Source organism: Uloborus diversus, chromosome 9 (assembly GCF_026930045.1).
Source record: "Uloborus diversus isolate 005 chromosome 9, Udiv.v.3.1, whole genome shotgun sequence".
NCBI classification, from domain to species: Eukaryota; Metazoa; Arthropoda; class Arachnida; order Araneae; family Uloboridae; genus Uloborus; species Uloborus diversus.
Window position 1 is genome coordinate 158816493 of NC_072739.1, and position 14256 is coordinate 158830748.

The 14256-nt window shown below is 35.6% G+C and overlaps 1 protein-coding gene across 1 annotated transcript in view; it reads left to right on the forward strand.

Moving 5' to 3' along the window:
- LOC129230002 (ubiquitin carboxyl-terminal hydrolase CYLD-like) overlaps nucleotides 1-14256 on the forward strand; it is a 143967-nt gene that overhangs the window by 9600 nt on the left and 120111 nt on the right. Inside the window, exon 2 of the mRNA XM_054864389.1 lies at nucleotides 3625-4141. Coding sequence (XP_054720364.1) covers nucleotides 3647-4141 — 495 coding nt within the window. The 5' untranslated portion in view covers nucleotides 3625-3646. The remainder of the gene's footprint in view (nucleotides 1-3624; nucleotides 4142-14256) is intronic.

Genomic DNA, 14256 nt, shown 5'->3' on the forward strand with positions numbered 1-14256 from the left:
ATAAGATAATAGTCTCACATGCTGAGTTACGTAAGTGTAACTTAATAATTAAAACAATGGCAACAGGTTAAAGTTCAAGGTCAAATGTAAAATTTTTGCTCATTTCAAAGGGTCATAACTCGCTTAGGGGACGGAAACGCAAAATGAAATATGGCAAAAACTAATCACTGGAGTCACACTAATGAGAAAATATAGCTGTAATTGTGTGTTTGTTTACCCTTTACAAATTACAGCGCCTCAAAGATCAGAAAATTGAGAAAAATGACATTTTTAGACCCCTGTAAACCAAAAGGGGATGGAATTAAAAATGAAATTTCTTGGCCAATTGAATATTCCATTCAAGTACTATATTTTATATATATTGTTTTTTGTATTTGGTTTGTAAAAAAGATACAGGTCTTTGAAACATGCGAAAAGGTTGACCTTACTAAAAGACGTGGTGAAGCGGAAAGCATTGACATAGCCTATCGAGGATCTTTTGTATCCTCACAGACTATGACATTGATCACGCGACAGTTTTTAGGTTTTGTGGAATTCGCTTACATACTAAGTGTATGAAAAATGACAAAACGTGCAACTTCAAATTTTACATTTTTATTAAATTACAATGCATAAATGGAAATTATGTGCTTATTTATTTATTAGTATCAGTAGTGTACTATTAGTATTACTATAACTGTTGATAACTTACTGTATTTAAGCTTATTTTTGGGGTGTTTCACTTATGCGCGAATCTCACTTGTGCGCGAAAATTTTGTTGTCCCCTTTGGTCGCGTATAAGTGAGTGGTCACTGTATTATTTTGATATTTATTAATGTCTTTTAAACAATTCTATGCAATTTTGCTGCAGAGCATGTTTTTTTTTAATCGAAACCTTAACAATCTTAAACAGACAAGTAACAAACTGTAAGAATTAGCTTTGCTTGTTATTCATGCTACTCGGATTATCAGGAATTTCGCTTATGCGGAATGCCTTTGGTCCAAATAAAACGAGGTTCTACCACACTTCTACTGTCTCTCTCACTCTTTTCTCGATTCTTCTATCTTTTTGGTAGCCTTGACCTGCCCGGAATGATGCATTGGTGGCTTGAGTGAAAAAAATTTTAAGTCAATTTTCACCTTATTTAGGTCTTGTTGCACCTTTCAATCTGGCCGTCTCTTTTTTTTAAATTCTTCTCTGGCCTCATTTCCGGAGGTGTTTTACTGACATGATTTTTTTTTTCTCACTAATGTTTCGTCATCTATATTCATTCGTTGTAAGTGGTATTCTACATTCTAATCGACGCATTTTAACTCAAGCTGTGGATTGCCTTAATTTATTAATAAGCGCTCGCAGCCTGTAACGCAAATTTTAAACAAACAGTCATCGAAATTAACCAACATTAGATTTTCATCATTAAAGTGACCATTCATTTTTTCCCTCAAAACGGGACATTTACTAATTTCAGACATCTGTACGTGTAATGTTTTAAAGAAAAATTGTTTTTTTTTTAAGCACTTTTATTATACTTGGCTTGGTTGCCACTGAGGCATCTGAGGCCTGGTTTTGCTTATATCTCTGCAACGAGACCACTTAGAGATTTCGGGATTTCACTTAATGATTTGCTTAATCTTAAGGTAGGGTAACAACCCTAGTAATTGGCACTTTAAGAGTTTGTCCTTAAACTTACCTCTGTTTTCATTTTTAGAAAAGAAATATTTACTTGTAAATATTTTTGTATCAAAGAATGCACATCTGTGCATGTGTTTAGTTCACTAAAAGCAAAAATATTTGAAAAGATATTTTAAAAAGAATATATGTATAAAAAATTACCAAAATCACCAGTAATTGGCATCTGATACCCCAGTGTATGACACCTTGTGATCCAGTGATTGGCACATGTTAATAGAACTGGAAAATCACTTTATTTTTCACTTTTAGATTACATACATACAAATTTCATCATCATAAGAAACATAATTAATGTTAATTTAAATTAGGTAATTTTACTTAAATTAATGTTAAATCACACATCTTGACGTTAAAAACGTATTTTAGAGAAATAAAAGTTTGGAATGTTACATGGAAAAAAATATCGAGGTTATTGCTGTTTCATCAGGAGGCGTGCAGTTTTGATTTTACGCGTTATAGTCATTTTCACATAAAAAGGAACATTAACCCGATGATTCAAAGGGACCATAAAAGATGGAACAGTTCTCTACATTCGCAATATCTGACTGCGATGGCCAAACATATTTGTTTTTTATTGTTTCTTTTAAAATATTCACAGTAGATTCTGGAGGATTCAAATCAATAGTAGAACCGATATAATATTGTTTCTGCAAAAGTAGAAATCAAACTAGTGACACATTGCACAACCCTGTTAGGGACTATAAGCACATGTGCCAAGTACTGGGGTCTAGCAAACCTGAAGCACCACTAAATGAAAAAATAAGGTGAAGTTTCGTGACAGTAAAACTATTCTATTTCTGAAATACATTTACACTAAAAAGAATAAAATAACAAAATTTTTTAAAAAATACCAAGCACTTTCATAATTCACTCAAAAGGACAAAATAACTTTTCTGGGTCAGAAAGGACAAATTAAGAATTCCTGTAGTTTTCGAAAATTCCAAGAAAATGACACCACAAATGAAAAAAAGTGCCGTTCTAGTCATTTCAAACCAAACTTTCCCAATAAGAAAAATATGCATGTTTCAACACTCAAAGTTATGATTGAAAGCTAGATAATGATTAGAGAAATTCTCTTCATGACTTAAGCCGCACTTTTCTTCGTTTGTGGTGTCATTTTCTTGGAATTTTCGAAAACTACAGGAATTCTTAAATTGCCCTTTCTGACCCAGAAAACTTGTTTTGTCCTATTGAGTTCATTATGAAAAGTGCTTGGTATTTTTTAAAAAATTCTGTTATTTTTCTGCAGTTTGACGGCTGATTTTTAAAATGAAATTCTTGACAGAATTTCACACAATTTACTTTTTGAAAACCAATATTTCTTCAAGTACTACAATTTTCAACTGTGCTTTTTCGCAAGCCCACAAGTTAGACATAAGCGAAAATATTCTCTCTATGTGTGCATTAGACGCGGGCAGGCATAAAACATACATGTGACATATTAAAGCTCTAGAACTTGCCTCAAGTTTTCCTCTGCGTGTCGCACCTCCGTGAAAATGGACGCTTCTGAAAAAAGGCGTGGTCAAGTGTCAAGCGCCATCGCCTGACTGCCAGGCTTTAATCTGATGGGTTTTTCTTCTTCTTAAAAATGAGTTGTGTCAAATTGAGTTTCAGAAACTCACCTGATAAAAAATTGGCATGTCGAATGCTGCCATTGGTGTTTCTTAAAATTTGTGTTATAAGGAAGAGCAACTAATTTGAAAAAGGATTGCAAATTGCAAACGTTCTGGCCATGTATGACTCTTTAAACTGAGGATAACAGCGTCAAAAATCTCGACGCTCTTATTACTTTTCTTTAAGACGTACATACATTGAAGGAACCTTGAACGTGACAAGCAAAGGAAAAACTTCGAGGTTTCTATTGCTGTTGCTCTCCCTCTGAAATCAACTCTCTTTGCCCTTATCTCAAACGATTTTTTTAACTTTTTTCCCATCTGCTTTCTCTTGTCTAGGATTTGCCTGGGGAGAACGACGATGTCCTTGGAGCGCCAAAGCAAGCGAAGCAAATTCCTCCTGCTACAAGAATGTTACGGTAAAAAGATCACCGATGCGGAGTCCCGCCCCCCGCGTGGAGCCCCGCCCTCAGCTTTGGACACCGAAGTTCAGCTTGTGCCGGGCAGCTTGCTCCAGGAGATCCGCGAAGTCTCGCCCAGCCAGCCGGAAGACCCTTCTCTTTGCGCCCAGTCCCTGGACCACGAGGGCGTGTTCCTGCTGTGTGGGCGGAACGAGGTGTCCCGTGAGCTGAGCCACTTCGAAGTGGAGGTGCTCGGTCCCATCAGCCCCGTGCGGGATCGGTTGCGGGTGTTGACCGACGGGGTGTGGCTAAAAGAAGCCTCCATGATCGTGGAAGGTAGTAATGTCAACGTGGATTTGGGAGCCGACCACCTTGAGCCAGTTGAAGGAATCGTGCGCTACTGTGGCACCGTGCCGGAACTTGGGAAAGGCACGCTCTATGGTGTCGAGTTGCTGGTAAGGATCTTCTTTTTTTTTAAAAATCTGTTTTTAATTATGTCCTGCTCTCGTTAAGCGTTTCAGATCTGCAACCCGGTAACAGAAATTTTGACGACAGCCTGTTGCAGATTCTTGAAGATCTCCTCAGAATCTTTCTGAATTGGAGAGATTTTTTTTTTTTCCCACTTTTCGCACGAATCTGTTTAGTTCAAAGTAGAAAAGACACAGTTCCGAATGAAACAGAAAAAATAAGTAAAAGCAAAAAAAAAATTCGCCTAAATCTATGCAGTAATCCTCTGACTGAGAGATCAAAAGCTCTCGTTCCGGCAGCTATGGTGATGATTTATAAGTGTTACAACTAATCCAATGCTGGTTTATCTTGCAGTCTAGTTGGAGGTTTTAATCTGCTTGGCACTCTGCTGATAAAAATTTTGCTTTCTGGGATCAGCAGAGTCTGATTACTGAATGGGCCAACTAGGGTGTGGCCTATAACCCCTGGTTAAAGATTTAGCCTGTGGATAAAATTATAAGGTTTGACTACTTTTGGTTCCCGAAATAGTGTCTGGCTTAGAGCCTCCAAATTTACGCTTTGCAAATCAGCTGTTGTGTTCTCTGCTGCATTTATCGTCGAAATCATCAACACCGATTTGAACTTGAGTCAGACACATCGACACCCGAGCTGTCGTTTGAAGACTTCTTCAACAAATCAGAAGATTTTAATCTGCTCTTCGGTTGTCTCTCGGAGATTTAATTGACTGGTCATTTAGCGTGGAATGACCAGTGGAACGAATATTTATAACAAACAGATCGCGATTACAATTCCTTTACATGAGCGCATTTTCCCATCAGAAGCATTTCTTTCCTTTGCCCAGGCTTGGGTTTGATGTTACGAGCCCATTTTAGATTGACAAAAAAAAAAGCCAGCTGAATGGAGATATTTTTATATCCAAATTAGAAAATTTTCACAATATTAAAAAAAAGAGAAGCATTGCGGGTAAACTTTTAATCTACTTCTTATCTGGTGAGAAACTAGTTTGTTCAATACCATTTTGTCGTGTCAATGGGATTGGTCAGGGACTTCAGTGCCTGTGAAATTTATTCGAATTCCCAGCTTTATCTCCTGCCGCTACCGGCGGCGTATCGTCTATTGCAGCGGTTCCCAACCTTTTTCTTTTTGCGAACCCCTTGGAACAGGCAAAAAAGTTCGCGAACCCCCTGTTGTTGAAATTAGTAACATGTAAGAAACAATAAAAAAACAGCATGTTTGCTTTCCATTTTTTGCAGCATTTGATTGCAATAAACAAAAATACAATTGTAAAATATCATTAAGTGCAAACATTAATAAAAAGTTAAAACTACATCTGCAAGAAAAATTATAAACAAGAAGTTTTATAAACCAACTATTTTTTTTAAGCATACTTTAAATTGGGGAAAAAATCCTTAATGCGATATTTGTGGCTGTTTGACGGAACAAAGAAACTGAAAGTTTGGTTCAATGTCTGACAGTTTGAGTCTTAAATCAGGCTCTGCATTCAATCTGCTTCGGTATTTATCTTTGAGATAAGTATAGGAGGAAAATCCTTTCTCGCACAGATATATTGTACAAAATGGTAATAAAATTCGAATTGCTTTTTTGGACAAAACGGTATAGTCATTTCTTACGCTGAGCCAGAAGTCAATTAACGAGAGCTCAGTTTTCAATGAATTATCACAGGATAACTCGATGAGCATTTCCTTTTCAGGTAATGTCAGGGTGTTCTCTAAGCATGGATTTCCTTCAAAAGGATTGCGTATCCAGTTGTTTGAGAGAGGGACGTTACGTCTATTAGGAAAATACTCGTCAAAAGTTAGTTCAAGATGTTGCAGATGTTCACATACATTTCTTTTAACGCTTTCATCAAGTTTCATTGAGTTTTCTGATAAAAAACTACTAAGAGAAGTGAAACAAGAAAACTCACCCATTTCCAGGCATTGGATCCAGAAATTCAATTTTTTTACCATAGCTTCAATTTTATCATACACAACGAAAATATTAACAACTGCACCTTGCAAGGATAGATTTAATTCATTTCATTTTGAAAAGATGTCAGCTAAATATGCAAGCCTTTGCATCCAAAGAGGATCGAATATGCAAGTGGACAAGTGAAATAGATGATCAACAAAAAATGCTTGGACTTCTGACTTCAATTCAAATAAGCGTGTCAAAATTTTGCCACGGGAAAGCCATCTAACTTCTGTGTGAAGAAGTAAAGTAAAATGAAGGCTTCTCAATTCCTCACAAAGCGCGTGAAATAGACGGCAGTTAGTGGCACGTGATTTTATGAAATTTACAATTTTTACCGCATCATTCAAAGTAGCGTATAATTCTGCGGGAATACGCTTATATGCTAATGCTTGTCTATGAATGCAGCAATGAGTCCATTCAATTTTCTCGTTGATCTTCTTTACTCGCACCACAAAGCCAACAAATTTTCCTGTCATTGATTTTGCACCATCCGTGCACACACCCACACACAAAGACCAATCTATTCCATTTTCTTCAAAATAACTGTTGACCAGTTCGAAAACTGCTTCTCCAGTTGTGTTGGTTTTCAAAGGTTTTGCAAATAGTACATCTTCTTTAATTGTATCGTTAATAATATACCTAACATAGACAAGTAATATTGCAGCGTTTGCTACATCAGTTGACTCATCAAGCTGGATCGCAAAATTATTCTCTTTTATTCTATTCACAAGTTCTTTCTCCACATTACTTGCCAAATCAGTAATTCTGCGTGATACTGTGTTGTTTGATAGCGGAACCAGGTCAATTTTTTTTTGCTGACTTTTCTCCCTGCATACACTTAGCAATATCTTTAGCACACGGTCCAATTAAATTTTCTGCAATTGTATGTGGCTGTCCAGAGCTTGCAATTTTATAACTGACTCGATATGAAGCTTCAAGGGCCATTTTCCTATCTTCGTTGGATTCTAACAGGAACGTAGAGACGCTACACTTTTTATTATATTCCAATTTTCTTTTAAAATATTCGATAGGTTTGTCCTTGTGTGTCGGATGCTTTGTTTCGAAGTGTCTTCTCAGAAGTGACGGTTTCAAACTGCTGTTCGCTAGAACTTCGTTGCAGAGAAGACAAAGCGGTCTAGGTTCAGACTCTTCTCCAGTAAAATAAAAGCCCATTTGTAAACAGTCACTGTCATATTTTCGCTTTTTTCCTTTTTTCTCCCCTAGTTCACTTTTCTGTTTAGTCGGGGGAGGCGGCAGTTCATTACAGCTATCTATTTCAATATCCTGTGTTGATTCGAAAGTTACTGCTGATGTTGAGGGTTGATCGATTGACTGCTTGTCCATTTGTCGCTCAACCAAACTACCAGTTTTCAACCATCGATCCATAACAGCAGAAAGTTATTAAATCATAAAAATTACCAACACGATTATAACTTCACAAACAGAGTAGCACGTTGACGTAGCAAAACCAATTGCAAACAAAATCACTTGTTTTCAAGCATCTCTAAAGTATCTCTAAATACGTCTGTTAACAACTATTTCCCCAGAACTATGAGCATGCTGATGTTATATATTTTTGAAAACGAACAGATGGGTAAAATCTAGTAATAAATTTTAAGTTTGGAGCCTTTTGCTGTCATGTCTGCTATTCGATGACTGAATTCGACGGAAATTCCCGAGTTATATTTCAACCAGATTAGAAATAATACCCCTATGATGCATTGTTTGAGAATTCTTTATTTTTTTCGACATATGTATATTATGTATATTGTTTGATTGACTCCACGCGATGGCGCCTTTTTAAGGTCATCGTGATCCCCGCCACAGCTTAATACAACGTTTCTGCATGGAGCCTCGCAATAAAGAAGGAAGGATATCTCTTTTTGTTGTCTACCGAAAAAAAAATGAGAAAATTTCTTTTTAACCAAGATTATAAAACCGCTGAAAGATTTTTTTTGGAGTTTATTACAAGAGTCTGGCGCGTTTTCAAATTAAAAAAAAATTTAGTAACTATGTGTGCAAATTGAATATTTTATAATTTTTTACCAAACTAGGAAAAATCCGCCATTGCACCGAAATTTTCGCGAACCCCCTTCCTGCACCTCGCGAACCCCTGGGGGTTCGCGAACCACCGGTTGGGAACCTCTGGTCTATTGTAAACGAGCCCATACGAGTGGTCTATGACCTTACTGCATGGATTTACAAGTCCAATAGTTCGGTTGGGGAAAGTTGAAACCAAGACCTTAAGTCACGTGGTTTTACTACGGCAAATGTTGACGTCTTCTGCGTGGTAGAACGTGACTTGGGACTGTTCTGCGGCTTGAAAATATAAGGTTACACTCGCTCTACCTTTTCTCTTCCCTTTTTGTTCCTTCTCAAAATTCTTGGTAGGACAAAAACCTATTAAAAATCTTGTGTGATGTTATTCTCAGTCGTTAGAGATATCGTTTTTCTGTTGATGTTTGTTTAGAGAAGGAATTAGTTTTTAGCGTAGTTATAACTACAAGAATAGTATAGGTTTGCTTTTCTTTTAATCTATTCCGTTTTGAAACCAGTTCTTTTTGAACAGCCAAGGATTGCAAACGGTTTTCTGTAACCCAAACTGTTGTCCACCGCCCATTTAATAAAGAAGCGCATGTGCGATTTCATGTGATCTCGAAAACGGTCGAAAATTACGGGTTTAACCAGTGACGCACATAAGGAGGGGGGGGGGATCCGGACCCCTCCCCCCTTGCGTTTCCAAGGAAAGGTAACAATAATTACAGATTTAATAAATTGAAAAAAGTGAAATTCATTTCCTCTCTATCTTCCCCAACAAATTCGAACTGTGTGAATTGTTCTAGAGCGATGATTTTGTTTCGCAGTTTTTATTTTAGACTGTGAGAGAAGTAAAAGCATTTATTTTGTGATTTCTGGTACTATTTTAATTACATATTTGTTACTCAAAAATTAATTTTATTAACTAATGTTAAGTCATTTTTTAATATTTTTTCAAAATATTTTTTGATCTCGGAAAAAATCAAAAGAATACGTTTGCATGCGTGTTACAGTATGATATGTGAATGGTGGCCCTTTGATCCTGCCCCCCACCCCCTTTGAGAAATTCCTGTGTGCGCCACTGGGTTCAACTATGTGTCAAAAAGGACAGAATTTACGAAGGAACGCATTTAGCCCGGCCTTGTCATTTTGTGCTTGCACTCAACAAAGATATACATTTATAGGACTTACTATTCTTTCGTAAGTTTTGGTGTAAACATTCATTTTTGCACAACGTTGATACCAATCGAAAGAACTGATTTTTCTGCTTGAGATGAATTTGTTTGGGGTTATAAATTTTAGCTAAAAATAGGAAGGCTTTCCTCTATTCAAATCATTTACATTTTTGCGGAAAGACTAACCTCGCAGGGAATATCAGGCTTTCTTTAGCCTTCATAATGCTGCTAAGTAAGCTTTGCCCCAGCTATATCTCTTTTTCTTTCGCAATCGCTGAAAAAGGTAACCATTATTTTCGCCTTTTCTTCAGTTACGAGAATTTTTTTTCTTTTCTTTTTTCGAACTATAAAGCTTGTCGCGTCTTTTTGATTTTGTTTTTGCACTGACGTTATTTACAAGCGTTTTGTTGAAGTACACAGATCATCGGAAAAGGCGCTATTTTATCGTACTACCCATTACCATTTTAGTAAATAGAATGCCGAAATGTTACATTTTTTAAAAATTGCTTGTTTCATGTAATATTACAATTGGGTTGTTTCCGAAATTTTAAAAGTATTTTTTTTTTTTTTTTTTTTTTTAAGAGAATGCTTAAAAACGTAGGATTTATCTATACGTATTTGACAAAGTTTAATATTTTTAAACAATTATTTAAATCTTTGCGCAAATTGAAATTCACTTTTTATGCTTCTGCATATGACATCACAAGTGTTGAAATGCCATTCACTGATGCCATTAGCACAGAGCGCAATATTTATTTCGCTTCTTTACTGTACTGGCAGCAATATGCTTGATAGCAAACCTAGAGCGCAATATTTAAATCGCTTCAAAATTATCATATCGTGGAAAAGCGGTAGGCAGCATACGTAAGCATTCAATGCACCAGTGGAGTAGAGTGCCAAAGTACGTCACCTTGTGACGTCATAAAGCCCACGTTTTATTTCCAAAATCGGACATTTAAAAAAAATTTAATAAAATTTAAACGTTGAGAAAATTAAATTTTTTTCTCGATCTATGTTGTTATTCTTTTCTTTTTTTTTTTTTTTTTTTTTTTTTTTGCATATTCTATCAATTTTAGTGACTAAAACTAGTACTTTTGACTGAATGAAACAACCCCATTATGCACATTTCGTACTCAATAGAAATCTGTTGAGGGCGGTAAAAAGGGTGCAAGTGAAGACTTTTTTTTTTACCGAACTTGGCAGAAATGTATTTCTGATGATATCTTTATTTACTATCACTGTGGTAAAATATTTCATCTGTCGTGTTCCGATTTATTAGTTTTTTTTTTTTTTTTTTTTTTGGTGTATGATATTTAGTGTCAATTTATGAATAAATAAGTCTAAAAAGATAGTTTGAAATTGAGTTGTGAAAATCAGCTGTTCAGGGGTCGAAGTGGTCCTATATATCCTATATTTCCTATATTTTCAAAAAAAGTATGAAAATCGTCCTATATTTCCTATATTTTTGGAAAATGTCCTATATTTCCTATATTCCTGTTTTTTATCCAATTTATTTCTTTAAAACAACAGTAAACAAATTATCTGACTTCGGATTTTTCGTCGAAAGTACGTGTGTAAACGAATTTCAAATTAAAAAACACAACTCACTAAATCCTGCAACAGGAATCTTCTCTCATTGGTCACAGCAATATGACGTCACTGTAGTGGGTGGAGTTTCGAGAACGAATTCTGAAGTTGGTTTTAGAATTTTGCGTTTGGCAACAGCAGTTTGTTTTGTTTTCCAGCGTGGTTTTTTTTTGGTTTTGTTTTTGTGGTTTTTTTTGGTTTTTGTTTTCGCGGGTATATTTTTGTGTTCAGTGCATTTTCTGATCGGAATGTTATAATAGTCTTTTTGCAATCTTTTCTTTTTGTGGAATTTTATGGAACAAAATATCTGTATGTTTGTGCTACAAAGCATTGGTTATTTCCTGTTAGTTCTCAACACAAAGACGGTTTTTATTTATTTATAGAAGCTATGTTTGTGACACTTCTATCCCTGCAAAAATTGTGAGTTGCTGTGTTAATTATCAATAAATTTCACTTTTTTCTTTTTTTTTTTTTTTTTTTTGTCTACAAAGTACACTTTTTTCAAAAATTATTCTTTCAACTACAGGAAAGTCATTTTAGGTGTAAGTTATAATTTTGTTTGAAGGTTTTTTTTTAAACAAAATCATTGATAAGAATAAATAAATAATATGTAAGTATTATTTCTTTTTTCATAGCGAAACTATTCATATAATGTGTCCTATATTTGTCCTATATTTTTTGTGGAAAATGTCCTATATGTGACGTCGATCACTTCTACCCCTGGCTGTTGAGCTTAGAAATTCGAAAAGAGAAGAGAACAAGTTTGAAAGGGAAGGAATATCAAAAACTGGATCTTGATTCTTCAATAACGATCAAGCATGCGATCAAGTAGAAACAAGAGGAGAAACATGGCGCCATCTGTCGAAACCCAAGAGAGAGTCGTGTTAAAAATTCTGCCATACCTTTCCTATTGCTATAAAAAGAACTATAGTTCTTGGAATAAAAGGTTTTTTTTCTTAACAGGGGTGCCCACAGGGGGGGATTATGGCGCAAGTTGCGCCATCAAAATTTTGGGGGGGGGGATTTTTTTTTCATCAGGTTTTTTTAAATTTAGAACATGAAAACTTTGAATTTTGGAAAGAAAAAATATTTAAACCCATTCAACAAGAAATAGAAGCATTAATAACACTTTTCTCGCGTACTTTTCAGGGCCGTCGCCGTAGCAACTCCCCCTTCCCATTTTTCAGAAGTGTGGCAGCCAATTTCATTTTAGCGATGCAACTAACGAATAAAAAGGAAAACTCTTCGTTGTTTTAAAAAATTAAAATAGTAATTATAAATGAACAAGTGAAATAATAGTGACAAATAGTATTTTTTCTGTCAAATTTGAATAAAAAATGTAATCTTAAAATACAATTTAAGAACATCCATGATTCTCTTTTAACAAGAGTATCTAAGTAAGGGCCGCGGAAATGTACACTGCAAACATTTTTATTAACACACAAAAAAAAAAGTATTCAGTACAGTACACTCTTTACTAGGCCGCAGAGTGCGTATGTCTGCCAAGTTGGAAACTATGGGCTCGGCTCGAATGAAAAATATCGTGTATAGAGTAAAGTTTGAATGATGGGAGGGAGGACAGGCCACCAAACTAACATGTTGCACGCCTTGTCTCTCGGTGGCCCTGGTTATACAAAACCATGCTTCATGGTTCTGCAGTTTTAAAAAAATAAATAAAATACATAAATAAATAGGACAGCCCATAGGATAGGGATCACCGAAACATTCCCATATGTATATCCTTTTTTTTTTTTTTTTGATGAAAAATGTTGTCCTGAAAATCATTTCTAAGTGGAGAAAAATGTATTGGTTGCCGAAACAAATTTGAAATAGAGAGATAGAGAAAAAAATAACAGTTAAATGCAAAGAGAGATTCAAAGTATTACAGTATAATGAATACTCACACCAAAAGTTCTAAATGTTTAAATGTAAAAATCGTAAGTAAATCAAAGTTTGATCAAGAGATGCAGGTGGCATATTTAAAATAAAATGAAGTGGTGTATAGAGACCTAAGGTATCGCAGAAAATTACCACATCCGTTCAAAATGTTAAAAGTCCTTTTTCTAAGGTCGCAAATGCTTGTATTGCAAGAAAACAAAAATATTGTGCGGGAAATTGAAAACTTTATTATGGAAAATCCAACCAAATAATCGGGTTTGGCAAAGGAAAATTGGGAAAAAATATTACCACAATATGTTTATCAATTATTGAAATTTACAATGAAAATAGGAGAGATGTAGCCAAACTGAAAGGAAGAGTGGGGAACTCCAAACCCTTCTTTTTACGTCCCCAAAGCTGGCCCGGAAGTGAGTTTTTAAAACTTAGTTTTTGAAAAAATCCCGCGAAAACGTTCTCAAACTCCATCCCTTACCCTAAAGTCATTAAAGATGGCCTACACCTAAGTATTTAGGACTGCAATTTCAAAAAGCTGTAGGAGTGCTCCCAACGTAACCTCCGAGAAACGCCCTCTCAATCAATCATTCATCATCATTCCATGTCGAATAAATTTTGTCTTTTGGACAATTTTAAAAAAACTCCCTGAAGTGTCCCGAAACTGTCGTTCTCCAAATATTTCCGAAGACCCTCAAAAATTTCATTATTAAGGCTTCAATTCAGAAAATTTTTCAGGGGAGATCTCCAAAACCTTCTACTCCTCTAACAGTATTTAAAATCGTCTATGATTGCGTTAATTGAATCTAATTTTGAAAATTTGCCAGGGGAGGATTCCTAATCTCTCCACCCATTAACATTACCGAAACTCTTCTAAAACTGGTTTCAACAGATCGAAATTTTTTCGAGAGAATGCCCCCCCCCCCTCTCTATATCTCTCTCGCCAACATCATCGAAAAATGTCTTAAATCTCGCTTTGAGTGCTTTAATTACGAAACATTTCTGGTTTCGAGCCCTTTCAAAACTTTCCCTTCCCCCTTTCATCGAAGGTTGGCTTAAATTACGTTTTCGGAGTTTTAATTTCAAGAAACTGGCGGTGCGCTAAATTTTAACAAAAAAAAAAAAAGTCTACAATCGTGTTTTTCAGGCTTCAAAATTTCAAAAAAATTTCGGGGGGGGGGGGGGCGCATCTCTCTTTCCCTTAATATCACCATAGATCATCTAAAACCGCATTTTTCAAACTACAATTTTCAGATTTTTCCCAAAGCTACAAAAATCAACGAGTGGAGCTATTTTATCTGCTTCAAGAGCAAGTTTTGGTAGCTCTAGGGGGAGAGCCCCCAGACTCCATTTGCGTGTCACAATCACAAAATAATTCACAATTGGGAATGCGTGCTTGAAGTTTGCATTTTGAAAAATTATAGAACGATGACCCCGAG